This window comes from Chiloscyllium plagiosum, unplaced genomic scaffold (assembly GCF_037043375.1).
Source record: "Chiloscyllium plagiosum isolate Xiang-an unplaced genomic scaffold, Cpla_swu_hap1 HiC_scaffold_4, whole genome shotgun sequence".
NCBI classification, from domain to species: Eukaryota; Metazoa; Chordata; class Chondrichthyes; order Orectolobiformes; family Hemiscylliidae; genus Chiloscyllium; species Chiloscyllium plagiosum.
The window spans coordinates 53,084,674-53,110,922 of record NW_028270142.1 but is presented as its reverse complement, the minus strand read 5'-3'; the positions used below and the strand labels follow the sequence as shown (position 1 = coordinate 53,110,922).

General features: G+C 38.5%; 1 protein-coding gene and 1 long non-coding RNA gene across 2 annotated transcripts; one reads left to right on the top strand and one right to left on the bottom strand.

The window, feature by feature from the left end:
- Nucleotides 1-151: 151 nt before the first annotated feature.
- Nucleotides 152-7,101, bottom strand: LOC148150141 (uncharacterized). Its single transcript, XR_015756959.1, has 3 exons — nucleotides 6,921-7,101; nucleotides 3,056-3,220; nucleotides 152-1,379 (listed from the first exon to the last, which is right to left on the bottom strand). It is a non-coding gene; the product is annotated as an uncharacterized LOC148150141 (long non-coding RNA).
- On the top strand, nucleotides 6,958-25,105 carry snrnp48 (small nuclear ribonucleoprotein 48 (U11/U12)). Its single transcript, XM_043688581.2, has 9 exons — nucleotides 6,958-7,203; nucleotides 9,292-9,408; nucleotides 10,330-10,390; nucleotides 11,509-11,589; nucleotides 16,894-17,076; nucleotides 20,498-20,619; nucleotides 22,611-22,747; nucleotides 24,303-24,467; nucleotides 24,564-25,105. The coding sequence occupies exons 1-9, from the start codon at nucleotides 7,024-7,026 to the stop codon at nucleotides 24,616-24,618; spliced, it is 1,101 nt and encodes a 366-aa protein (XP_043544516.1). The 5' UTR covers nucleotides 6,958-7,023; the 3' UTR covers nucleotides 24,619-25,105.
- The last annotated feature ends 1,144 nt before the right edge of the window (nucleotides 25,106-26,249 follow it).

The following is a 26,249-nucleotide window of genomic DNA, read 5'->3' as shown; positions in this document are numbered from 1 at the left end:
GTCTTCTGGCACCTCACCTGTGACTATTGATGATTCAAATATCTCAGCATGGGCCCCAGCAATCATCTCCCTAGCTTCTCACAGAGTTCTAGGGTACAGCTGATCAAGTCCTGGTGATTTATCCACTTTTATGCATTTTAAGACCTCCAGCACCTCCTCCTCTGTAATATGAACATTTTTCAAGATGTCACCATCTATTTCCCCACATTCTATATCTTCCATGGCCTTCTCCACAGTAAACACTGATGCAAAATACTCATTTAGTATCTCTATCTCCTGCGGTTCCACACATAGGCTTCCTTGCTGATCTTTGCGGGGCTTTATTCTCTCCCTAGTTACCCTTTTGTCCTTAACGTATTTATAGAATCCCTTTGGATTCTCCTTAACCCTATTTGCCAAAGCTATCTCATGTCCCCTTTTTGCCCTCCTGATTTCCCTCTTAAATATACTCCTCTAAGGATTCACTCGATCTTTGCTGTCTGTACCTGATATATGCTTTCATCTTTCTCTTAACCAAAACCTCAATTTCTCAACTCAACCAGCATTTAATACACCTACCTGCATTGCCTTTGGCCCTAACAGGAATATACTGTCTCTGTCTCAGTAGTAGCCACACACGCAGATGACAAGCAACATGAATTCGACTGGGACAATACTACTATTAAAGGACAAGCCAAACAGAGAACAGCCAGGGAATTCCTAGAGGCATGGCACTCATCCACAGATTCAATCAATAAGCACATCGACCTGGACCCAATATACCGACCACGGCAACGGTCGGCTGGAACTGACAACCGGAAGCGGCAGATTCAAACCACTACAAATGGCGGAGGAAAGATCACAGAAGCGCTTCACAGGAGGCTCCCAAGCACTGAGGATGTCACCTAGACAGGGGACGAAACGTCTGCAACACAAATTCCCAGCTCAGCGAACAGAACCACAATAATACCTATGGCTTATATATTTAATATTTAATCAAGACACAGAACTCAATAAAATATATAATCAAGAAAGAACTCACTCTACTCACTATTGTAGATTTACAGCAAGGTTACACTTAAAAACTATGCACTTATCTGTTCTTGTGCTGTGAGCTCCTCTAAAGAGGTTCCTCCAAAGTCAGCTGTGACTTTTGCTGTTTATTAATTTTTCCAAGACACACTCCAATGTCCACTGATACTGGAACTCAAACAGCAAAGGCAAAGGCAGTAACTGTGCAGATTCACAGCTGTGTCAGACAGCAGCATAGGTTTCTTTCTCTGACCATGTGGACCTTGCCTTTGATTGTCTTCCTCCATTTTGAAGTGCTGTTGTTTTCATACTTTTTCCCCCAAAGATCCAAACAATGCAACTCTGAGCTGACTGGCCATAGCTAGTTACTGTGCACAAGAAAATAAAGGGTGATTTGGTGATGGGATATCTGCTTCTGGACAGTTATTTCAGTGGCGACAGGAAGAAAACTACATTCGTGAAGAACATTTGCTTGCAACAGTCATCTTGGAGTTGGGGTAAGCATTCTGGCATCATGACACGATTAAGGAAGCTTGATTTGTTTGATCCCGGGCCATGTATGTGGAACGGATGTGATATTTTTTCCGGGCAAATGACATTTGGGCAGATGAAAAGCAACAGGTTTTCCTTCTGACTGCTGTGGACCTGCAGCATTTTCTGTTGTTAGGGACTTAACTTTCCCAGAGGCAACACCACTGAAATGTTCCAAGAGTTGATGGAATTGGTTAAGGAATATTGTAACCCCAAACCTCCTCTAATTCTGGGATGCTATCGGTTTTATTTGGCATTTAGAGAACGAGCAGAATCTGTATCTGGATTTTTGATGATATTAAAATGATTGACAGAGGCATGTGATTTTTGGGTTAAGCCTGAATGAGATGCTGAGAGACCGTTTGGTATGTGAGATTATTGATGTAACCATGCAGAAGTGCCTATTAGCTGGAGCTCAACTAGACTTCAAACAGGCACTACAGCTGACTTTGTTATCAGAAAATATGGCAAGTGAAGCGTGGGAGCTACAGGGCATCCCAATGGAACTGGATACACTCATTTATCTGACTGCGCTTGGGGAACACCACTTGACAGTAGGCAATTGCAGGGCATTTCCTCAGCAGAGGGACACCAGGCCATCCCACAGCAGCATCTCACAAAAAGCCAAGCTTTGGCCAAGTGGCTAAAAAGGCTCTTCAGGATCTGGGGCGGCAAGCCATTGTAGTTGCTGCTGGTATGCAGACTTGAAAACAGCAAAGAAGTAGTACAAGGCCTGACTTGAGCAAGAAAACTCATTGAACAGTATCCAGGAGAATGGACACTCTGGGAAGACCCTTTAAATGTGGGTTGGAACAATTAAATTGCTTTGTGACATTCAAATTCTATTAAAATTAATGTTTGGTTAAATGGTCACACAGTTCTTTTGGAGGTCGACATTGTAGCAGCTCTGTCAGTATTTGCAGAATCTGTCTTTAACAAGATTCGCTTGGTGCTTCAATCCTTAAGTTTGCGCAAGACCTTAGCCATACTAAGAATATACACTGGGGAACCATTAAGAGTATGGCTTCGGTTCCAGTCGCCTATAAGAAGCAGTTGGTGCAATTACCACTAAGAGGTTCAGCCTACTGGGTCAGAATTGGTTGAACAACATTTACTTAGATTAGCTCAACACTTTGCAATTACAAAATGGCTGCCTCAGTCAACTCTTAGTGAAATACCCAGGAGACTATCAAAGGGCCCAAAGCCACATTTCATGTTGACCAAGAAGCAATTCCATGATTTTGCAAGCCCGCCCAGTGTCATTTGCTTTGTGGGCAAAGGTAGAGATGGAAATCAGGTGGTTGGAGAGAGAAGGAATCATCAAACCAATGCAGTTTGCAGAATAGGCAGCATCGGTTGTGAAGCCTGTCAGCTCAGATTGTTTTTGTGGGGATTTTAAGCAAATGATAAACCGCTTCTTGCAACTGGATAATCCTTCACAAAGAGGACTTGTAAGCAAAGTTGGTGATGGGGTGAGCTGTGCTTTATGAAGCCGGACATGAGCAATACCTACCTGCAATTGTGACTGGATGAAGAGTCCCAGAAGTATGCCACAATTAACACTCACAAGGGTTCATATTAATATACAAGACTGCCATTTGGAGTATCATCGACCTGCACTCTTTTCCAGCGGATGACGGAGAACATTCGACAAGGGCCACCCCACGTTGTCATTTATCTGGAATGGAAGAACAATAAAAAGCACTTGGAGAACTTGAACATAGTGCTTAAAGGTTTCTCCCAGACAGGCATATGCCTTAGAAGGGAAAAATATATGTTCCAGGTACTCAAGTGAGCTATTTGGATTACAAAGTTAACAAAACCTGGTTACGCACATTGGAAGAGAAAGTGAGAGCAATAAAAGGCTCCCACATCTGTACCGGAACTTAGGTGTTTCGTTGGGTTAGTGAATTATTATGGAAAATTCAAATGTAACTTGGCCTCCGTTTGGCACCTTTACAACTGCTATTGCACAAGGGTCAGCCTTGTAAATGGTTGCATAGCCAAAAAGCAGCTATCGTCATCTAAGGTGTTGGCTCACTACAATCCGAAGTGAGGTGATGCTGACATGTGATGCCCCTCCATATGGTATCAGGGGATGTGTTGGCACACCGGTTGCCCAATGAAGAGGAAAACCCAATAGCGTATACTTCCTGAACTTTGGTTGATGCCGAACAAAATATGCCCAGATAGTGAAGGAAGGTTTGGCAGTCACCTGTGGTGTGAGGATGTTCCACCAGTACCTTTACAAATGGGAATTGTCATGGTCACAGATCATAAACTCCTGCTAGGGATATTGAAGGAAGACACAGTCCACGATGAATGCAGCCTTGATACCATTACTGCCGGAAGAAGATGAGAAAACTCTCCTAAGGTGCTCCGGGCGCAAGAGCTGGGCTACACACCGCTCGTGTCAGAGTCCGAGGCAGAGGAACCGGACTTGGGGCAATAACATTGTAGGAAAAGCTACAAACCTGGCCTACATCCTCGGGCTTTTTTGTGGCGGGGGAAGGAATGTAATGATTGAAACCAGGTGGATCTTCTTGACTGAGATCCTTGATTGGCACAGGTTAGCAAGCCCAGTCAGGAAACCCTAGCTGACCAATATAAACAAGGGATCTAAAAAAACCAGGGGATTTGACTCCAAGCTAGTTGGCCACAGTAAGTATACTGTGCACTCGTAAATAAAGGATGACTTGGTGATGGGACCAAGCCTCTGTGCAGTTATTTCAATTATGAAGTTAAAAAAAATCAAATTAGAAATCCAACATGATTTAATTTTTTTTCTCCCACTCCTCTAATGTGAAAGGTACTGACACATTCTATTTTACACTAACATCAGTAAGGTTCTTGTGTCCCTATCAAGCAGCAGTTCTCATGTTGTGGTTCTGTTCGCCGAGCTGGAAATCTTGTTGCAAACGTTTCGTCCCCTGTCTAGGTGACATCCTCAGTGCTTGGGAACCTCCTGTGAAGCGCTTCTGTGGTGTTTCCTCCAGCATTTATAGTGGCCTGTCCCTGCCGCTTTCGGTTGACAGTTTCAGCTGTCCGCTGTAGTGGCCGGTATATTGGGTCCAGGTCGATGTGTTTGTTGATGGAGTTTGTGGATGAGTGCCATGCTTCTAGGAACTCCCTGGCTGTTCTTTGTTTGGCTTGCCCTATAATGGTAGTGTTGTCCCAGTCATGTTGCTTGTCGTCTGCGTGTGTGGCTACTAAGGATAGTTGGTCGTGACGTTTCGTGGCTAGTTGATGTTCATGGATGCGGATCGTTAGCTGTCTTCCTGTTTGTCCTATATAGTGTTTTGTGCAGTCCTTGCATGGGATTTTGTACACTACATTAGTTTTGCTCATGCTGGGTATCGGGTCCTTCGTTCTGGTGAGTTGTTGTCTGAGGGTGGCTGTTGGTTTGTGTGCTGTTATAAGTCCTAGTGGTCGCAGTAGTCTGGCTGTCAGTTCGGAAATGCTCCTGATGTGGCTTGTCCTTTAGGTTGCGGCATGTCCTCGTTCCATTGTCTTTCTCATAGGCATCTGTTGATGAAATTGCGCGGGTATCCGTTTTTGGCGAATACCTTGTATAGGTGTTCTTCTTCCTCTTTTTGCAGTTCTAGTGTACTGCAGTGTGTTGTGGCTCTTTTGAATAGTGTCTTGATGCAACTTCGTTTGTGTGTGTTGGGGTGGTTGCTTTCATAGTTCAGGACTTGGTCTGTGTGTGTGGCTTTCCTGTATACCTTTGTGGTGAATTCTCCGTTCGGTGTTCTCTGTACCATCACGTCTAGGAATGGGAGTTGGTTATCCTTTTCTTCTTCTCTCGTGAATCGGATTCCTGTTAGTGTGGCGCTGATGAACATCAACTAGCCACGAAACGACACGACCAGCTATCCTTAGTAGCCACACGCAGACGACAAGCAACATGAATTCGACTGGGACAACACTACCATTATAGGGCAAGCCAAACAAAGAACAGCCAGGGAATTCCTAGAAGCATGGCACTCATCCACAAACTCCATCAACAAACACATCGACCTGGACCCAATATACCGGCCACTACAGTGGACAGCTGAAACTGACAACCGGAAGCGGCAGGGACAGGCCACTATAAATGCCGGAGGAAACACCACAGAAGCGCTTCACAGGAGGCTCCCAAGCACTGAGAATGTCACCTAGACAGGGGACGAAACGTTTGCAACAAAAATTTCCAGCTCGGCGAACAGAACCACAACAACGAGCACCCGAGCTACAAATCTTCACCCAAACTTTGAGTTCTCATGTCTCAATAATGATTGTTAATTGGCTATTTAACCATGAATGGTTAAGCTAATGCTATCTGTGTCCAACATTAACAATATGCATCCTCCACTAGCAATTAGAATCAGAAACATCACTTGGTTTTAACTAAATGGTCCAGGATTGCAGAGGCCAATTATTACGTTCCTGCCACTCATTCAGCACTCTATAGCTCAACAGCCTAGACATTACAGCATGTTTACCATAATTATTTCTATAGTTCTGTAATCTTAGTTGTTAATTTAGCTTGCATTGTTGAAAAGCTCGTGATTTAGAAGGTGGCATTTATAACTTCATAATATGATCGAGCATAAAGGGGAAATTATGCCTGGCAAATTTACAGGTAGGATAGATAAAGGTGAAGCAGTGGGTGCAATATATTATAAACAGGGGATTTAGCATCTTCTCAGTTGGGGGGATTGACTCTAAGCTGGCTGGCTACAACCAGTCTACTGTGCGCAAGTAAATAAAGGTGACTTAGTGATGGAATACCAGCCTCTATACAATTATTTCACAGACAAATATGATTTTGGTACAAACTGACCAATAACATCAATGCATATTCCCCCTGCCAACCTTGGTGAACAGAAGGTACTACCAACAAAGTACTCTCTTAAAATGGGACAAGACATTTTTGTGTACATGCCCCCCTATGTTTTGAATGTTTCAATCAAGAAAGGTGTTCTTAAGAGGATATTTCCTAACAAGCGGTTAAACAAGATTTGTTAATAAACTGGGAAACAAGAGTGTTGAGCATTGTGTAACATTCACAGAGGAAAAAAAGGGACAGCAGCCTGTTGCGACCTTTTATATATGGATATACAAAGCTAAAGTAGCTATTGTTTTCCATTAGTGAATAAACTGTTTTAGTCTATCCTGCAAAGGTATGTATTCATATTCAACATCACAAAGTAGCCGATCATATTATTACATTATTGTTTGCTGTACCCAGATTGAATCACAAGCACCAACAGCCAATCAGTATTTCATTGGCTCTCAAGTGGCGCTACGTCAATGCAACTTGTCTTTCCCTGATCGAACTGCAGCTCTTTTTTTAATGTGGGCGGGGCGCACTGTTGAATCAGTTTGTACCGTACCTCCTCCTTTTGCTTTACGAAGGGAACAGTGTGTAGATCTGACTGATCGGGAACTGGTTGTGACTGGATTAGAGCCGCGTCCGCCGGTCACTCTCGCTGTAAAATGGCGGCGGTCGAGGCCAACATCGAATATTCGAAAAGGCTCCAGAGCCGTTTGGAGCGCGTGAGCGAACTGTCTGAGTTCGCGCGGGAATGCGGTCACTCCATCAACGGCATCCTGTCTGAGCTGGGCTGGAGCGGAGAGAGTCTAGGCCTCGGCATCCCTCTTGCCGGGACAGAGCCGGTATGAGAGGCCCATTACGATGATCACACATGTACCCATTGTAGGGAGAGGAGGAACAGTCTGCAATTAGCCCAGTTATAGAGTGTACACATTGATATAAACATATATCTAATTTGCATGAGAGGTCTAGTCTGCAGCCAGCCTTTACATATAGATCGTACATACTCTTGTATACAATTGACGAGGCCTCTGCTGTCATAAACCTATGTGTAGGAGAGGCCGCGTGTGCAATCGGTTTTCTGATAAAGTCGGAAGTCACATGACATCAGGTTATAGTACAACAGGTTTGTTTAAAATCAAGCTTTCAGCATGTTCGTTCGTCGAGTGAAGTCATTATTTTAGATAAACCTATTGGACTATAACCTAATGTCTTTTGACTTTGTCCACTCCAGTCCCAACACCAGCATCTCCACATCACGGTATTCTGATAGTGTGTAAATCAGAGAAACCTGATCTGCAGTCAATACACAGTCTAGACTGGTCGATTTTATATATATTTGCACGTGCAGTAGTTACCTGGATAAATTATAATATGCACATAGTAGGTGAGTCAGGACAAGGCAGAGGTTGAGTTTTTTTTCACTTGTGTGATGAGGGCCTTGAACTCGCCTGAAACAATAGTAGAACAGAAACCCTTACCACTTTAAAATAAAGTGTTTAAGCATTTGTAGTCCCAAAACCTGCCTATAGAATGAGAGCTGAAAGGTGGAGTTAGACTGGATAGGTTTTGGGCTGATTTGGTCTCTTTCTGTGCTGCAAATCGTTGTAGGCTATACAGTTGGGCTTTTTAGGATTCACTGTTGTAGAAGAGGTTTAACCAAAGTATTGCTTGTCGTAAGATGTGCTATATCTTAAAATGTATTTTACTTTTTATACCTTCTACATTTAAAACAAAAAACACTTAACTATGGCCAGTAGGCTGCATTTATTGCATGAGTCCCAAGATTGAGAACTTCAAGTTCCATTCGCAAGCATTGCAAAATCTAGGTTGATACTCCTTGTGCATAACTGAGCATGATTTTTTAATTCACTCCTGGAATGTGGACATTGCTGGCTGGGCTAGCATTTATTTCCTATCCCTCGTCCTTAAGATGTGGTGAGCTACTTTCTTAAACTGCTGCTTAAAGTGTGCTATCGGTAAACCCACTTAGCCCTTAGCAGGGAATTCCAGGATTTTGCCCCATTTACAGTGAAGGAACAGTCATATGATTCCAATTCAAGATGGTGAATGGCTTGGAGGGGAAATTGGTGGCTTCTCATGTGTAGACTGCCCCTGTCCTTCAACATGGAAATGGTCATGGGTTTAGAAGGTATTGTCTAAGAATGGTGTATAGAAGGAGGTCATTCATTCCATCATGTCCAAACAGGCCAAAAAGGAGATTTTCAGTCTAATTCCACCTTCCAGTTCATGGCCCATTATCCTGTAGATTACAGAAACTCAAGTGTATATCCAGTTTTAAAATGTGATGACAGTTAAGCCGAGGCCCCTGTCTGCCCTCTTGGATAAGAATAAATTATGCCATGGTTCTATTTGGAAGAAGAACATAAAAGTAAACTGCCATTTTTAACTGGCAGTTAAAATTTCTCTAAAAGGACATGTTATTCAGTGAGTATAACTTTGTTTGAGGAAGTTTGCTATTTATAGTTTGGTTATTGCTTTATGTTACAACAATTATAATGTTTCACAAATACTTCATTTTTTAAAAGCGCTTTTGAATTTGGATACAACTAACAAATATTTTTAGGTTAAAATGAAACCATATTTGTAAACAATAAACCAGATGTAACTTGTAACAAAAGTTTTTGAAAAAGTACAAGTTATTAACACATCAGGTTGTGAATTAAATTAAAAGGAAGAATATTTATTATAAAGTGAAGGGGCATTGTGTCATATGACACTTTTCTTTGGTGTTTAACCCAATTTTACCTTGTAGGAATGGGAAGGATTATTGGGTTTCATTAGGTTAAACTTTCCTTTTAGCTCTGTCTGAATGTAGTGTTTTGTTTTATATCGAGCTTTATTTTCTCTGTATATTACAATTTAGAAATATCTTGGATGTAACCCTTTCTTCCCTATAATCTTTTCAGCCTGATCCCATTGTTACTTGCCCATTCGATGCGAATCACAGGCTTTTAAAATCATCACTGGAAAAACATACTGCATCTTGTAGGCTGAGGAAGCTGGAATATTGTCAAGAAGAAGAGGTCTGTATGCAAGTGTTCAAAATATAGTTGACTAATTGTTCATGGCATAATCCAGGTGCAAATCAGTTTTTGTTCAAATAACTTTATGATTTTCAATTTTCTAGAAAGTGATAATTTTTGTATCAGAGATGCAGATTAGAAATGTAAAAATGTTGCAATTTGCCCTTTAAATTTAATCAGTTCATTTATTCCATGATGGTCACATCATGGTATTTTTCCATAGTGATTTTTCAGGTGGTGTATTTTTTTCTGATCTGCGACTTCAGCTCTTTTATCCATTTCCTGTTGAAGTTAATTAGCATTGCTGGCTCCATGGAATAGAATGGGTTATGAGTAATATATCTGGAATAGTAGAGAGAGAATAACATACAGGTTTTTATCTGCAGCATAGATATTTATATATAAAGGATAGAATTTAGAACATTACTATTGCCATACAACTATTTAAACTGTATCAATCATAGAGAGCTCCCTGAATTATTTTCACAGTGAAACTCAACATTACCCTTCTGCTTTTGCCTTTCCCTTTCAGAATGTAAGCTAAAATGTAAATCATTTTTGAAATAATAAAAAGGACCCACATGCTAAGAATGCTTTGTTATACCTGAGTCAGGGTTTGTAGTGAAGTATCTAGTACATGAAGTTTGGTAAATGTGATTTTTGTGAAATAGTAAAATCTAAAAATGATTTACTTGAATAGACATATTTGTAGGACAATCCTTTTTTTAGAAGGCATGTTGATTGGTATTTTAGATGCAAAGAGTAATGTTTCTAACATTAAAAGGTTATCCCAGAATTCTTGGGAATGTGTTAAATATGATTGTTAATAAGTAATCAATCATAGCTCATCTTTAAGTTTTCGTTTCTGTGTAAGTTCATGTTTTAATTTTATGATCTTTTCTTGATTGTTTTAATGTTTAGGCTGAAATGTATGATCCCTCATTTGCCTATGAGAATACTGTGGTATCTGCATTCAAAATGGGTAAGTATAACAACATTGGTTTCAAGGTTACTCGTGTATCTTCGAGGTTTCATTTTCTTGATAAACTGATTTCATTAAATTTAATAAGCTTGTAATAATTAATGACTACACACTTAAAACTTAGAAATGATAGGTACCTATTTTACAAAGAATTGGAGGATATAAGGCCCAAAAGCAGACCAGTTGGCCTTCAGTCTAGACCAATGCTCATGCTGCACCTCAGCCTTCTTCCATTTTATCCTTTTTCTAAATTTATCACTGTAGCCTTTATAATTTCTTCTCCCACGTATGCTCAACCAGGTTCTCCTTCAATGCATCAACACCATTCACTTCTTAATGCTATGATAGTCTGTTTTGTATTTTCTACGTTCTTTGTGAAGAATTTTCCTTTAGCTCTTTACTGGATTTCTTGGTGATGATCTTAAATTAATGGTCTCTAATTAGTCTCCTCTTCACTATAGGAAATGTTCTGTCTGTAATTCTGTCTCTTCAAACCTTCCATAATTTTCTCCCCTCAGCCTCCACTTCAAGAGAAGAATGTGTACCCAACATTTCCAGTATCATCCTTGTGAATCTTCTTTGCAACTTTTCCAGTACCTTCTATATCCTTTATAGAATATGGTGGTCAGTGGGCCTGGGGAGAAATCCTATTGGAACACTTGCTATGTGGTGCCATAAGAAAGTTGACAAATAGTATTGGGTTGCCAAAGTATTGTATTTTAGTCTTTGCCTCAATAGAAATCCCTAATGCATCAGTTTTTTGTATGATCTATATTTTGAAAGTTTTTCTGTCTCAAATATGATCTTTCTATCAATGAATTCTCGAATTTCTTTTGAGTATCAACAAACCCCATTTAAAAAACAGGATTATTTTAGTTGCTGATTGTGGAGCTAAAGGCTTGACACTTCTAACGTGTAGTTAACGTTTGAATCTTTTCTCTGGGCATATGTATTCGTATTCTGGATGTTACATTTTCCATGTTAAAAACACAATTAGGTACACTTTCTGAGTAAAGACAAACAGTCTCAGTGTACTTTTTTGAATATTTGATTTGTTTGTGTATGAAATGCACTGTGCAAAACAGAGAATTGAGGGGATCGTTTTTGGTTCTATTTAGATAAAGATTTGCAAGCTCAGATAATTCAACAAGCAAAAAGTAAAGCTCCATTTGGAAAAGAAGATAAAGTGTTTTCTCAAGGTGAGAGTATTCATGTTTTTCTCATCTGCTTAGAATACGATTTCAATAGGCTTTTGAAGTTTTTTTAAAAAACTGCTATTTAAATAGGGTGTTAGTTAGCATGGAAATGTGTTGCTGGAAAAGCGCAGCAGGTCAGGCAGCATCCAGGGAACAGGAGAATCGACGTTTCGGGCATAAGCCCTTCTCCTGTTAGTTAGCATCCCTAATCACAAGATGGTGCCACTGTAAAATAGTCTTCTTGAAATAGTTGGAACAAGCCTTTTGGCTGAACTATTAGTTATATTATCAGTGATAACTGATTAAGACCAGGCTTTCATCTTTCAATTGCTACCTATCAATATGTATATAATGTGCAGAGAGATTAAAATGTCATTACTATTTTGAACATTGAGATAAAGCACATCAAGTCTATCAATAATCGCTCTGTCCATTAAAAGATACGATCTCCTGCATGTTTTTTGTCACTGCTACTAATGCAAATTCTAGGGAAGACAAAAACAATTATGAACAATTTCAGGACACGCTCTTGGGAAATTCTTTTTAAACTTCAAATGTCTAGCTTGTTCAAGATATATTATTAAATGATGCTAATCCTTCTCCTAGTTCTTACGCACAACGAAAGATTTGGCTTGCTTTAGTTTATCAAGACTAAAATTATTTTGTTTTTCTTGGATGAGGCTATCACAGAATAAAGATACAAGTTGAGCTACGAGACAATTGTGAACCAATTTAAAGGTGAAGATGGGCCCATGTTGTGTGCACTATTTCAAAGTTAACAGATTTCAGACCCGTTTCTGAGGCCCTTTAATAGCATTGTCTTCAAAAATGTCTGAAATTTTGTTTAAAGATTCAGACATCCTCTCAAAAGTAGCTGTATGTTAAACCTGTATTTTTATCCTCCTGAAAGTGAATAGAAATTGACTTCTCCTTGTACTAATATAGAAAATCATTTTAGAATCTATTTAATCTATTCCTTTTGAGGGCTTTAAATACCACAATAACAACACTGTTCAGCTTCATTTTCTTCCTCTTTAATGTGAGAAGCCCTGGTACTGCTTGTCTTTCTCCATTAAGGAGATGTCCAAAACTATTTATCAGCAGACAGAAGAACCTTGTGTTTTAATAGTCGTGATAGCTATTCCAGTTCAATCATAACTTAATCCTGTAATTTGTGGTAAATGCCCTCTGTTGAAATTAATCATGCCTTCTATTGTTAATCCTTGTTATGGTTGTGACTGAAATTATTCAGTCTATTATGCAAATACATGGAGATAATTAACTCAAGTCTGCAGAGTTCGGTATTTGTCAAAAGCCATTCACCTTTCATTTGTGGTCAAAACATTTTAAAAATAGCACAATAAAATTGTATAGCAAGACCTCAGTTTTCTTTAGTGCTAAAACTTGTGTCCTGCTTGACCTGAACTTTTCCTATACTAGCCAGTAGTAGTGTATGTGTTGGAAGTGGGGTAGGTTAGTTTAATTGGCTGGATGGCAGGTTTGCAGTACAGAGTAACACCAACAACATTGATTAATTCCTGCACCAGCTGAAGAGGACTGTTTTTCTCAACCTCTCTCCTGACTTCAGACATGTTGACCCTCAGGTTAAACTACCACCAATCATCTCTCTAATGAGAGAGCAGCCCAGTGGTCTGGTTGGACTGTGGCACCTTTACCTTGTTGAAGATTGGATTTCTGTGTTTACTATTTTGATTATCCCTCTTATTGACCCTTGCAGTACAGAAATGCAGTTCAAGAGAAAACCAAAAACTATGTTTTATGTAAGCTGTCATCAGTTTGGATGAGTGAGGAAAATCTTTTTGTAAATTTTAATTCCTACTCTTAAAGGACTGTCTATCTCTAATGAAAATGTCAAAATAACATTTGCCAATGGCTTTGAGCAATAAAGTACAATTGCAGTTGTATTCTAGTTTACTTTACTAATAATTAGAGACATGTTTGCCCTAGTTAACTCTCCATTATGGCTGTTCTTCTCAATTAATAATGTATTGCATTTGCGAGATGTAGGTGCTGTTTTTTTTCTCTTTTGTTTGAAACAGTTGCACGAACTTCGTAATAATCGTTACCATAGAGAAATCTTTTTCATAATATTTGGTAGCATGTTATGCCTTTTTCTCTTCCCTTCTGGATATTTCAGTACATTTGGTTGGCAATGAGGGAGAGTAGGTATGCAGTTAGCTGGAGGCTGATACAAGTGACAAAACAAGCAACTTATGTGAAATGTAGCTGCATAAGCTTCACAATATGTGCCCTTCCACCCAACGTGCATAAAAGATTTTGCCTATCAAATATGTGGAATTAAAATTTTGCTTCCTTCACACTAGTTGTTAAATTTTGGTTCCTATAGCTAACGACAAACTTCAGCTCATGCTTTGAACATAGTTCTAACATTGTTACAATGACAGTAAACTACTTTACTGTAATTATGTTGATGCACATTTCACTAAATAGTTGGATTCCTTTTTGAACATGATAATTTAAACTTCTTGGTTTTTCTCTTTCAGTAACAGGGGTGAGTATATTTGACAGGAATGATGAACATGAAAGAATGTTCTCCTCATATACAGATTTGCACAGAATTTTACTTGATGTCATACAGTATCCTTTTAAAATTATTATATCCTTTAAAGATGAACTTCAACTTAATGGATTGGTTAAATAAAATTAAACTATTGTATTAAGAAATTTGATCTGTACTTGATGATTGCTGAGTAGACCTACTCACACATAAATGTGCTTTGAATATACTGCTTTTTTAGCAGATCTGTTGTTTACAGGTCTGTTTATATCTGACTCCATTAGCTGGCGCAAGAAAAGATGATGAACTTCAATAATTAATTAACATTTTTCAAATCTAATTTTTGGTTGTTGCCATGCAAATTGACTGCTAAAGGCAAAAAATATTATCTGTAGAGGTTGATATCCTACTTAAATATGTGTGAAGAATTCATACCAGGAAACAAAACAAAGAATTTTAACTGTGACAACAGCCTTTGTAAAGCCTTTAGTATAATAAAATGTCCCATAATCATAATCATCAGAAAATTAGTACAGAAAATAATGGAGAAAAGATTAGATCCAGTTGGTCAAAAATATAAGGTTTAAGGAGTGGTTGTGAGTGAAAATTAAAGAAGCTTATGGAGGGAATTCTGGAGCATCAGGCCTGGACAGTCAGTGGCAAGGCGACCTAAAATAAGCTGAAGGAATTGGTGTGCAAAAAGCAAAGTTGGAGGAGTTCAGGACTTTCAAGGGTTCATAGGAATGCAATAGTTTAGAGACATAGGGCAAAGCTTTGGCTGGATTTGAACAGGAAGATTGAAAATTTTAAAATCAAGGTGTTGAGGGATTTGGAGGTAAGGCCTGTCATTGAGTCACAAGTGAACAAAACCAGTTATAGTGCAGGTTGCAAAGCTTTGGATGTTAATTTTTGGAGAACAGTAAACTTGCCTGGAGGCCTTGGGAATGTTTGAGTGGAGAAGTAACAAAATCATATGTCAAGATTTCAGCAGCAGAAGGGGCTGAGTTATGGAATTAGGAGTTGGTAGTCTTGAAGAGATTATGGTAACAGAAGTTTTGGGTCAAATAGAATGCTGACGCTGCATGCCATTGTGCTGATTAAAGCATGTCCAGAGGTTTTAATAAATAACTAGATGGATCTAGTTTACAAAGTTAAAGAAAAACACCCACTTCATCAACATACTGAACATTGGATAGTGCATAATGGTAATAAATGCATCTTGGGTAAGTAATTATATAAGTAATGTTACTTGAGGTAAATTGCACTGGGCAGATCTGGAACTGGTGTCTTATTTGCTCTCCCTGCTGAAACATCATAGCTTTTCACAAAATATAAAGGCTTCTTTGATACTATGATAAGAAGTTTAGAACCCGTAATCTGCATGTTTTCATATGTGTCTTCTTGGTTTCAGTGTTTTGCATTAAATTACCAACCTTTCAACATTTCCTAGATGACCCAATATTGAGGCATTACCTTTTCCCCAGATTTCTCAAATTTTTGACAGATTCACTGCAATTTTAGTTAATTTTTGACAAATATTTAGAACATCCTACTTTAAATCTATTGCAATAAGCTTGATTTATCAACAGCACATAATAGTGAATTTAAAGTGTAGTTCATTTTAGTTTTGTAGAGACAAGTGATTTTTATTCTTTGCAATGCTTCTTACTGATCTCCCAAGATACATAATCAAGGTTGTCATTTCACTAGTGCTACCAATAACACTTAATGTCAGATTGTGAAACGGCCTGAATTTGGTGTAGAGGTTATTCTTTTTTTTAAACTTGTTTTTCTATCTGCTTTTTATGATCTGAATGAATTTGATTAGGTTTGAGAAGGTAGAAGTCTGTGGACTGATGCATTCCACTACTAATGCCATCCTGAATTTTATTTTGGAAACAATTCAGACTTTGTGTAATATTGTGTATTCATAACACAGAATTCTATATTTTTTGGATGAAAAGCTGCTTTGTAAACTAATATTTTTGCCTGGGTTTCAATTTCTACTTCCATTCCATTTTTTAATTGCTCAAATAGAATAATCTGGACTTTTGATATATTGCAGTTGGTAACTGATGAAAGGATAATTCTGTGATTTAATGCTCATAATAAGGAGAACATTGAGGAGAAGTCACAGGTTTCATGCTGAGAATTTCTGGACATATTCTTGTGAATGCTGGCCCCTATTGTCAGCATTTATTGTAGAATTATCCTGAATGTTTATTCAATGATGTGACCAGATTGCTTTGAGTATGTTCAGTGGTAGAGCATTTGACTGTAGATCATAAGGTCTCTGGTGTCCCCTTGGGTTAAATCAACACTCATCCAAGGCCGTTAAAGCTTTTTTGTTTTTCCGTGGGTAACGCGCAAAGCTTGTAGTTTCAGTGGAAGTGTTCCAGTTAGTTGTGCTGGTTTTGATACTTCCAAGAGTTCTAACTAGTAGCCTGATCATGCCATGGTAGCTTTGGTATTGAGGATTTGCTTTGGAACTCTAATTATATCAAGATTGTTTATATTCTCAATACTACTGGACTTGCTGTAAATGTGAAACAATTTTTGTATATTCAAAATTTGACAATTTTGAAAACATACTTGCTCATCACTAGATTTTTTGATCACTGAATTTATGAAATATAAAAATAAATGCTTTCTCTTTTGTGTTATATGCATACAATAGGCCATTTTCATTCGGGAATTGGACATTTGCACAATTTTTGGAAAATTATGTAAAGTTTAGGAGTAACTGAGTAAACTGTTAATATACATAGGTGATTATTCGTCAGTACCTTGTGAGGTTCCTGAGAATCATAAGCGTTTCATCTGTGACCTAACTCCTGCTGATCGCCTAGCTATCTATGAACATGTTGTTCGAGAAACCAGTCAGCAAAGAACTAAATCTTTTGAAAATGATGGTGATTTATACGTGGACCTTGCTGCAAAACTCAGCCGAGGTTTGTATTTAACTTTTCTTTTAACTTTTAGCTTAAAATAGCCAGTGTATTCATATAATATTGTAAGAAAACAATACCCAATTTGAAGTACCGGTGTTGGATAGAATACAACGATCATCTGTTTCCTATTTTCATGTGACTCAAAACTTTTATAAAAGGGAATGGTCGGTCCCTAGGAAGTAGTAAGAATCAGAGGGTCCTTTGTGTACATGTGCTCTAGTCCCTTTCAAGTAGCAAGACATATATATAACTGGTTAACAAGGCAAATCGAATACTTGCCTTCATTAGCTGACGCATAGAGTTTAAAAACAGGGAGGTTGTGCTGGAACCATATAAAAAGTTGGTTAGGCCACAGCTGGAGTATCGTGTGCAGTTCTGAAATCCACATTATAGGAGGAATGTGATAGCACTGAAGAGGATGCATAAGAGATTTTCAGGATGTTGCATTGAAGGAGAGGTTAGATAAACTAGGGTAGTTTTGCTTGGAGCAGATGAGACCGAGGAGGTTGGGGGACAGGATAGACAGGAATAAATTTATTCCCTTGGTCGAAGAATCAAGACTGAGGACACACATTTAACATAAGGGGCAGGAGTTTTAGAGGGGATATGAAGAAACCTTTCTTTCACCCAGAAGGTGGTGGCAATCTGGAACTCACTGCCTGTCAGGGTGGCAGAGACAGAAACCCTCATGCATCTTAAAATGTATTTAGATTTGATTCCCTACAGTGTGGAAACAGGCCCTTCAGCCTAACAGGTCCACACTGAAGAGTATCCCACCCACACTCATTTCCATACATTTACCCCTGACTAATGCACCTAACAACACTGTGGGCAATTTAGCTTGGCCAATTCACCCAACTTACACATCTTTTGGAATGTGGGAGGAAACCAGAGAACTCGAAGGAAACCCATGCAGACACTGGGCGAATGTGCAGACTCCACACAGACAGTCACCCGAGGCCAGAATCGAACCCGGGTCCCTGGCGTTGTGAGGCAGCAGTGCTAATCACTGAGCTTGTGATGCCAAGACAAACAAGGTTGCGGACCAAGTGCTGGAAAATGGGATTAGAGTAGTTAGATGCTTGCCTTTGATTGGAGCACACTCAATGATCCGAAGGATCTTTTTCTGTGCTTTAGACCTCTGACTACATAAATGATTCGGATGCGAGCATAAGAGGTACAGTTGTAAGTTTGCAGGTGACACCAAAATTGGAGGTGTAGTGGACAGCGAAGAGGGCTACCTCAGATTACAACAGGATCTGGATCAGATGGGCCAATGGGCTGAGAAGTGGCAGATGGAGTTTAATTCGGATAAATGTGAGCTGCTGCATTTTCGGAAAGCAAATCTTAACAGGACTTGTACACTTAATGGGGAGTGTTGCTGAAAAAGAGACCTTGGAGTGCAGGTTCATAGCTCCTTGAAAGTGGAGTCGCAGGTAGATAGGATAGTGAAGAAGGCGTTTGGTATGCTTTCCTTTATTGGTCAGAGTATTGAGTACAGGAGTTGGGAGGTCGTGTTGCAGCTGTAGAAGGCATTGTTTGGCCACTGTTGGAATATTGTGTGCAGTTCTGGTCTCCTTCCTATCGGAAAGATATTGTGAAATTTGAAAGTGTTCAGAAAAGATTTACAAGGATGTTGCTATGGTTGGAGGATCTGAGCTACAGGGAGAGGCTGAACAGGCTGGGGCTTTTTTCCCTGGAGCGTCGCAGGCTGAGGGGTGACCTTATAGAAGCTTACAAAATTATGAAGGGCATGGATAGAATAAATAGACAAAGTATTTTCCCTGGGGTCGGGGAGTCCAGAACTAGAGGGCATAGGTTTAGGGTGAGAGGGGAAAGATATAAAAGAGACCTAAGGGGCAGCTTTTTCACGCAGAGGGTGGTACCTCTATGGAATGAGCTGCCAGAGGATGTATTGGAGGCTGGTACAGTTGCAACATTTAAGAGGCATTTGGATGGGTATATGAATAGGACGGGTTTGGAGGGATATGGGCCGGGTGCTGGCAGGTGGGACTAGATTGGGTTGGGATATCTGGTCGGCATGGACAGGTTGGACCGAAGGGTGTGTTTCCATGCTATACATCTCTGACTCTATGACTATAAAAACATATAGGGTCATAACATAAAATCAAGGAAGGTCACTAGGTCCCAAATATAACTCTGATTTCTCTTCACAGATGCTCCCAGGCCTGAGATTTTTCAGCAATTTCTATTTTCGTTTCAGATTATAGCATAGTTAATTTTGTTAATGAATTGTGATAGACTATTTATAATCCTTTATTTGAATGAATGTATAAATATTATGATTGCTACAAATAAAATAAATGGCTCTAAATTAAAGTTTGTAAAATTGTTATGCATAATAAATTGTGCAGAAAATGGCAAAGAATAGATTAATGGTGATGCAGCAAAATTTTGACAAATGGAGTTCCTTAGAGAGAGCTATGAGGTCAACCAACTTAGATATAATATAACTAGATCAAGGTAATTACTGAAATGGAAGAGTAGAAATGTTTAAAATTTCAAAAATCACGCAGTACTGGACAGTTACAAATAAAAAGGCTCATGAATATTAGCCTTTATCTCAAGCAGGTGAAATCACATGAAATGAAAATTATGCTACAGTTATATAAAGCTCTAATTGGGCTGTTTATTTTCTGTGCATTCTACTTTAGTAATACATGCACTGAAGTATGTTGAATTGTTCTGACAAGTTGCACAGATTCTGTTTGTTTCCTTGAATATTTAAATCTGAGGAGTTGGATTGAGGTTTTAAAAACAATCAAAAGAATTGACATGTAACATGGAGCAGGTGGGCAAGTCAAGAACAACTGTATGTAAAATCAGAGCTAAGCTATTCAGTGGGAATATCCCCAAAAGAATGCTTTTCAGATCAGGTCAATTGAAAATTTCAGGATTGATAGATTTTTATCAGGCAAGAATATTGAGGGTTACAATAGATGAAGTTGACATATATCTGGCATAGTCTTATTGAATGTGGAACAGGCTCAAGGGGTTGCATGACCTGTTCTGTTTCTCTCACTTTTCTTTTTTCACTTGTGATCCTACTGATTCTTTGTAGTAACCTATTCTCTGGCAATTTGTACCGATTATTGATGAAAATTATTGCATGTGGTTGCAATAAGTAGGGTCATTTGGTCATCTTGAAATGAAATACTTCTGAGAGTTTCTGTTCACTTATTGAGTGTCTCTAGATATAATTATAACACAACTATGCTATCCAGATATTGTCGAATAATGTTTGGAACTATGGAATTATAGTATTGTTCTCATGTAGATTAATAGTTATTGGAAGTTGCTTTGTATGTATAACCCATACTTGGATAAAACTTTGATTTTACAGCCCCTTTTCTATATATAAAATCAGTATTTATAAAACGTTTTCCACATCTAAACACAGATGATGAACAGAAAGGACCAAAGTCACATCTTGAAATTCTTGCTGAAATGAGAGATTATAAACGTCGTCGTCAATCGTACAGAGCCAAGAATGTTCATATAACGAAAAAATCTTACACAGAGGTAAGTATCTGTAAGTTAATGATGCAATGTCCTGTATTTCCCTTTTCTCTCTCTATCTTTACCTCAGTTCTTTCCCTGTTTATCTAATATGCCTCATCAATAAATAAAGAATAGATGGAGGACACAAAATGCTTGCAAAAGAATAATAATATGAAGGTATTAACAAAGAGTTAACTGGGTATCTAGCATTGCAATCCTTGCATTTTTCTGTGGAAGACATTATTTCTGCAGCAAACTAGAAGTATAACCCATTTTATCAGCTTGTATGTATTCTGCTGTGGTTCTGTTTGCTGAGCTGGAAGTTTTTGTTGCAAATGTTTCGTCCCCTGTCTAGGTGACATCCTCAGTGCTTGGGAGCCTCCTGTGAAGCGCTTCTGTGGTGTTTCCTCCGGCATTTATAGTGGCCTGTCCCTGCCGCTTCCGGTTGTCCGTTTCAGCTGTCCGCTGTAGTGTAAGAACAAACAGTCTTACCACAAATTCAACCTAAACTCTGGGTCAGATACGTTGATGACACCTTTGTAATCATTAAAAACACGGAAATAGAGAAAACACACAGGATCATCAACTCCACACTCACAGTAATCCGATTCATGAGAGAGGAAGAAAAAGACAACCAACTCCCATTCCTAGACGTGAGGGTACAGAGAACACCAAACGGAGAATTCACCACCAAGGTACACAGGAAAGCCACCCACACAGACCAAGTCCTGAACTATGAAAGCAACCACCCCAATACATACAAACGAAGTTGCATCAAGACACTATTCAAAAGGGCCACAACACACTGCAGCACACCAGAACTGCAAAAAGAGGAAGAGGAACACCTATACAAGTATTCGCCAAAAACGAATATCTTCGCAATTTCATCAACAGATGCCTAAGGGAAAGACAACGGAATGAGGACATGCCGCAACCCAACAGACTAGCCACACTACCATACATCAAGAACATCTCTGAAATGACAGCCAGACTACTGCGACCACTAGGACTTATAACACCACACAAACCAACAGCCACACTCAGACAACAACTCACCAGAACGAAGGATCCGATACCCAGCATGAGCAAAACTAATGTAGTGTACAAAATCCCATGCAAGGACTGCACAAAACACTATATAGGACAAACCGGAAGACAGCTAACGATCCGCATCCACGAACATCAACTAGCCACGAAACGACACGACCAGCTATCCCTAGTAGCCACACATGTAGACGACAAGCAACATGAATTTGACTGGGACAACACTACCATTATAGGGCAAGCCAAACAAAGAACAGCCAGGGAATTCCTAGAAGCATGGCACTCCTCCACAAACTCCATCAACAAACACATCGACCTGGACCCAATATACCGGCCACTACAGCGGACAGCTGAAACTGACAACCGGAAGCGGCGGGGACAGGCCACTATAAATGCCGGAGGAAACACCACTGAAGCGCTTCACAGGAGGCTCCCAAGCACTGAGGATGTCACCTAGACAGGGGACGAAACGTTTGCAACAAAGATTTCCAGCTCGGCGAACAGAACCACAGCAACGAGCACCCGAGCTACAAATCTTCTCTCAAACTTTATGTATTCTGTAATTTACTCAATTAGAGCAAAAAGAAAGAGTTCTGAAGTTGTTATTCTCCTTGAAAATTGGGACACACATTAATCACTTTTAGACACGGAATTTAATCTATGTTATTTGTAATCTCGACCACATTGCTGAAAGATTACCCAAACATCAACTTGAAAGTTAAGGATTTAGTGCCCATTTGTTTTAAACATAATTTTTGCACTTTTGATTTGTTACCTGCAAATGCCTGTTGTCCACCACAAGTAGGGAGAGGGTGCCCTCTAGAAGGTAAATAATGGAGGTTCACTTAATTCCACCAAAAAATATAAAATCAGAAGGTCTGAGCATGTTTTCAAAGTTGTTGTTTGCACACTTGTCAGTTTATCGTTTATGAAATGTAATCTTGTTTATTTTACAATTAAATTTACAGATAATTAGGGATGTTATTAGTGTACATATGGAAGAACTCTCAAGACAATGGAAAGACCAAAATGACTCTGGGAACTCAGAAGAGCATGATGACCAGAGCTATTCATTATCTTTGAAAAGCTCTTCAATTTCTCGCAGGTATGCAGTCTGTTGAAATTGTTTTCATTCAATCAACAAGAGTGATTAAAATTCAGATAAAGGATGAGGTGGCATGTTGATAGTGAGTGCATAATCCTTTACTCTTCCTCTATTTTAAATATGCAATAAATACCTAAAGAAAATTGGCAAAACTTCTAAATGATTAAACTTTTACTCAAATACTAAAGTTACATTTTATTTGAAGAATTTGAAGCACATATGCAACAACATAGAGCCTCACTGTCCAAAATATAAGGTCAACCATTTGACTGTTGTACGAGATGTAGTGTCATTTAAATTTGAATGCTGTACATTCACTCATAGGAGCCAATATTGAAACTATAATCAGTTTCTGTAGGACTTCATTTATCAGGAAAACAAATTCAAACAGTATTGTTTAAGTAGAAATATCTAAATGTTAAATTCCTACAATGGTAAATGAAATAGCTCTTTTAAAATAAAATATATTTATAAATAGCCACTTCATAGTACTGAACCTGATAGAGCCCACAGAGATATGTAAGGAAATTCTTGTGCTTAGTTGTGGATTCAAATATGGCAAACGTATCCATCTACCATATCATAAATATGTAAGTGGTTCTGTGCTATTTCATCAAAAAACATGTTTCATGGAATCTAACAGAGATGTTTGTAAGAGCTGCTGCATCTCCACTAGGCTCAGCATCTACTTGATATATTGCTGCAGTGCAGATGTGCATGAGTTCCTCGAGTGGTACATTGGTGAATAGGCTAGCAATGTCAAATGAACTCATGGACACTATTGTTATTGATGCGTAAACCCTGTATTGTCTTCGTAAATGTGAACGAGTCCTTCACCATGTAAATAGAAAATACGTTCAAAACTAGTTGTAGCAATTCATTACAACTATTTGGCCAATTCATGCTGTATTTGAATCCAGAACTGCATGTAAGAATTTATTTGCATTTCTTGAGGATACTCTAGCTTTCCTGAGCAAACAACAACTTTGAAAAACATGTTTAGACCTTCTGATTTCATATTTCTGGTGGAATTAAGTGAAACCTCCGTTATTTACCATCTAGAGGGCACCCTGTCCCCACTTGTGGTGGTTAACAGGCATTTGCAGATAACCTTCCCGAATAAACCTGCTGAGGTATAACTGGACCTTGGCACATGCTATCATGTAAATATGGAAGTTTGACTGTTTTCTGTGCGTAACAAATTTCTAAATTTCGTGAAGGTTAGAAGATAGAAAGATTGAGGAAATAATAAACTAAAGGCTACATCCTACTTGTGTAGCCAGATGACAAGTGGTCCATACTATGGCATATCATAGTGAGCAAAACCCCAGAAGCAGGTCACACCTTGCTTGAGACAGGAGTAGTGGGAAAGTCCCAAGATGAAGAAAGGAATGTGGAATCAGTATTGCTTTGCTGACCTTTATTGGCAACATTGCAGCATTCTCCTTTCACTTTACATGAATTGAAAATCACCTTTTCATTTTACTTCTCTAATTGCAGAAATAGCCTTGTGTTAAAGTTCGCATTTACATGGGTGCATGTTTTTCTGTTATAGAAGATCTGGTGATCAGAGGTCTCCTTCAATGGAATCTAAATCTACCAGAAGTAGTAAGATTGTAGAACATGACAGCCGGAAAAAGAACCGCAGCCAAAGTCCATGTGACCGGAGAAGAAGTCCAGATTGGGAAAAAGAAAGAGATTCAAGAAAAAGAAGAGAGAAGTAGGTTTATCTCTGATTGGGAAGTAGTTCATTTGCAGACAATTGAATCCTTGTGTGTATCTGTAAAAATGTAACATTTTTGATGAATAATTTCAGAGAACATCATCCTCGTGATGAGGACCGGCATCGAAGTTATAAGCGGCGCAAGTGAACTGGAAATACGGATACAGTGAGGCTTTGGAATCCAACTTATAAATTCCTTTACAAGTACTGAGTGCAAAGACTGATTTTTCTTTTAGAAACTGTTCTTAAATGAATGTCCACAGCTGATTGCACAAAGTGAAAATTGTTAAACATCCAGTTGATATGACAGTGAACTCATCTGACTCACCCCCTTATTACTTTAAATAATGTCTGCAGTGGTGAAGTAAAAAGTAAGAACAGTTCTCACCCAGAATGTATTGTGAAAATTAATGAATGTATTTCAGTGGCAAATCTGAGTATCATGAGTTTTAAATTGTATTTCCAAATTGCTGAGTTTCATTTATGTGTGACATTGTCTGAACTGTTAAAACTGTTTACAGCACAGTACTCTTGCGTATCAATTCATCTCTGTATGATTCCCTGTTTACCAACTGTAATTTATTCATATTTTCAAGGTTATCTTTTTTAATTAAATGTTTGAATGATAAACTGAATTCAGGTGACTCAATGTTTATTTAGCTTCAAATAAAATTTCCCTCTGGTCATATTTTGAGCAACTTTCTTTTAAATTAAAAGTAACTTTTTTTTCACATTGAAGCAATTAACTCCTTTATATGCTTTATAATTAATGAATAATTCTTGGGTTACCTGATCTTACTAACTGTGAACTTTCAGTTTTGTATATATATAAGAAAGGGGACTAATTCAAATTTCTACATTTTAAAATAAATAAACACATACTGGGTAACAAGTTCATTGTTAATTTACTTCAAGAAAGACCTTCATATACAGATGAAAGTTTTTAATGATGTATCTTCATGATATTGGAAAATACTTTACAACAAATGGATTACACTTTGAATTGTTTTTATAGGTATGCAGACAGCCAAATCTGGCATGGCAAATGAACCAATAACTGGAATTTATGGTTTTGTTAGTTGTGGAAAAAACTTTGTCGAATCTTTTTAGTAGTTTCACCAATGCTTCATCTGACATATTGCATTTCCGACACTGCAGAACTCTGTTTGCACTTCAGTGAATTGTTAGTTAAAATTATTTGTTCACCTCTTGAGGTTTGAACTTACAACTGGGAAAAATCAATGCTAACTGAGCTAAACTTGACAATTGTGGCTGTATTTACAAATTTGAATAGATTGTTTAATGCTTCACACTAAAATAAAATATGTTTTCCTAGATTTTTTTAAACCCCTGGTTTATCCAACATTGGATTTTTGTATCTGTGGTTATACTATAATTTGACTTTAGTTTCAATGTAAAGTTAAAGATTTAGAGCTTTACTGACCACTGGCCTTGAAGCAATTAGCCAATGTATTCAATCTTTCTGCAGTTATTCATGCAGTGAGTCACATACAGCCAATGTACACACTGCCAACTCCCACAAACAGTAACATCAAAATGACCACATAATGTGGTTTGGTGGTATATATTGAAGGACAAATATTGGTCAGAACACCAGGGTTCACTTCAAAATAATGCTTTGGGATCAGGATGGACAGGAACTTGGTTTAGTCTCTTATCCAAAAGATAAGATTAGGATTCTACCTTAAAGTGTAAATGAAGTTATGTTTTTATTGTACCTATAGGAGGACTACAGAAACATTTCAGCCATGTTTAGTA

Coding starts and splice junctions, on each gene's coding strand:
- snrnp48 (XM_043688581.2), top strand. CDS start 7,024: ATGGCGGCGGTCGAGGCCAACATCGAATATTCGAAAAGGCTCCAGAGC. Junction 9,409..10,329: donor AATATTGTCAAGAAGAAGAG/GTCTGTATGCAA, acceptor TTTAATGTTTAG/GCTGAAATGTATGATCCCTC. Junction 20,620..22,610: donor CGAAAAAATCTTACACAGAG/GTAAGTATCTGT, acceptor TTAAATTTACAG/ATAATTAGGGATGTTATTAG.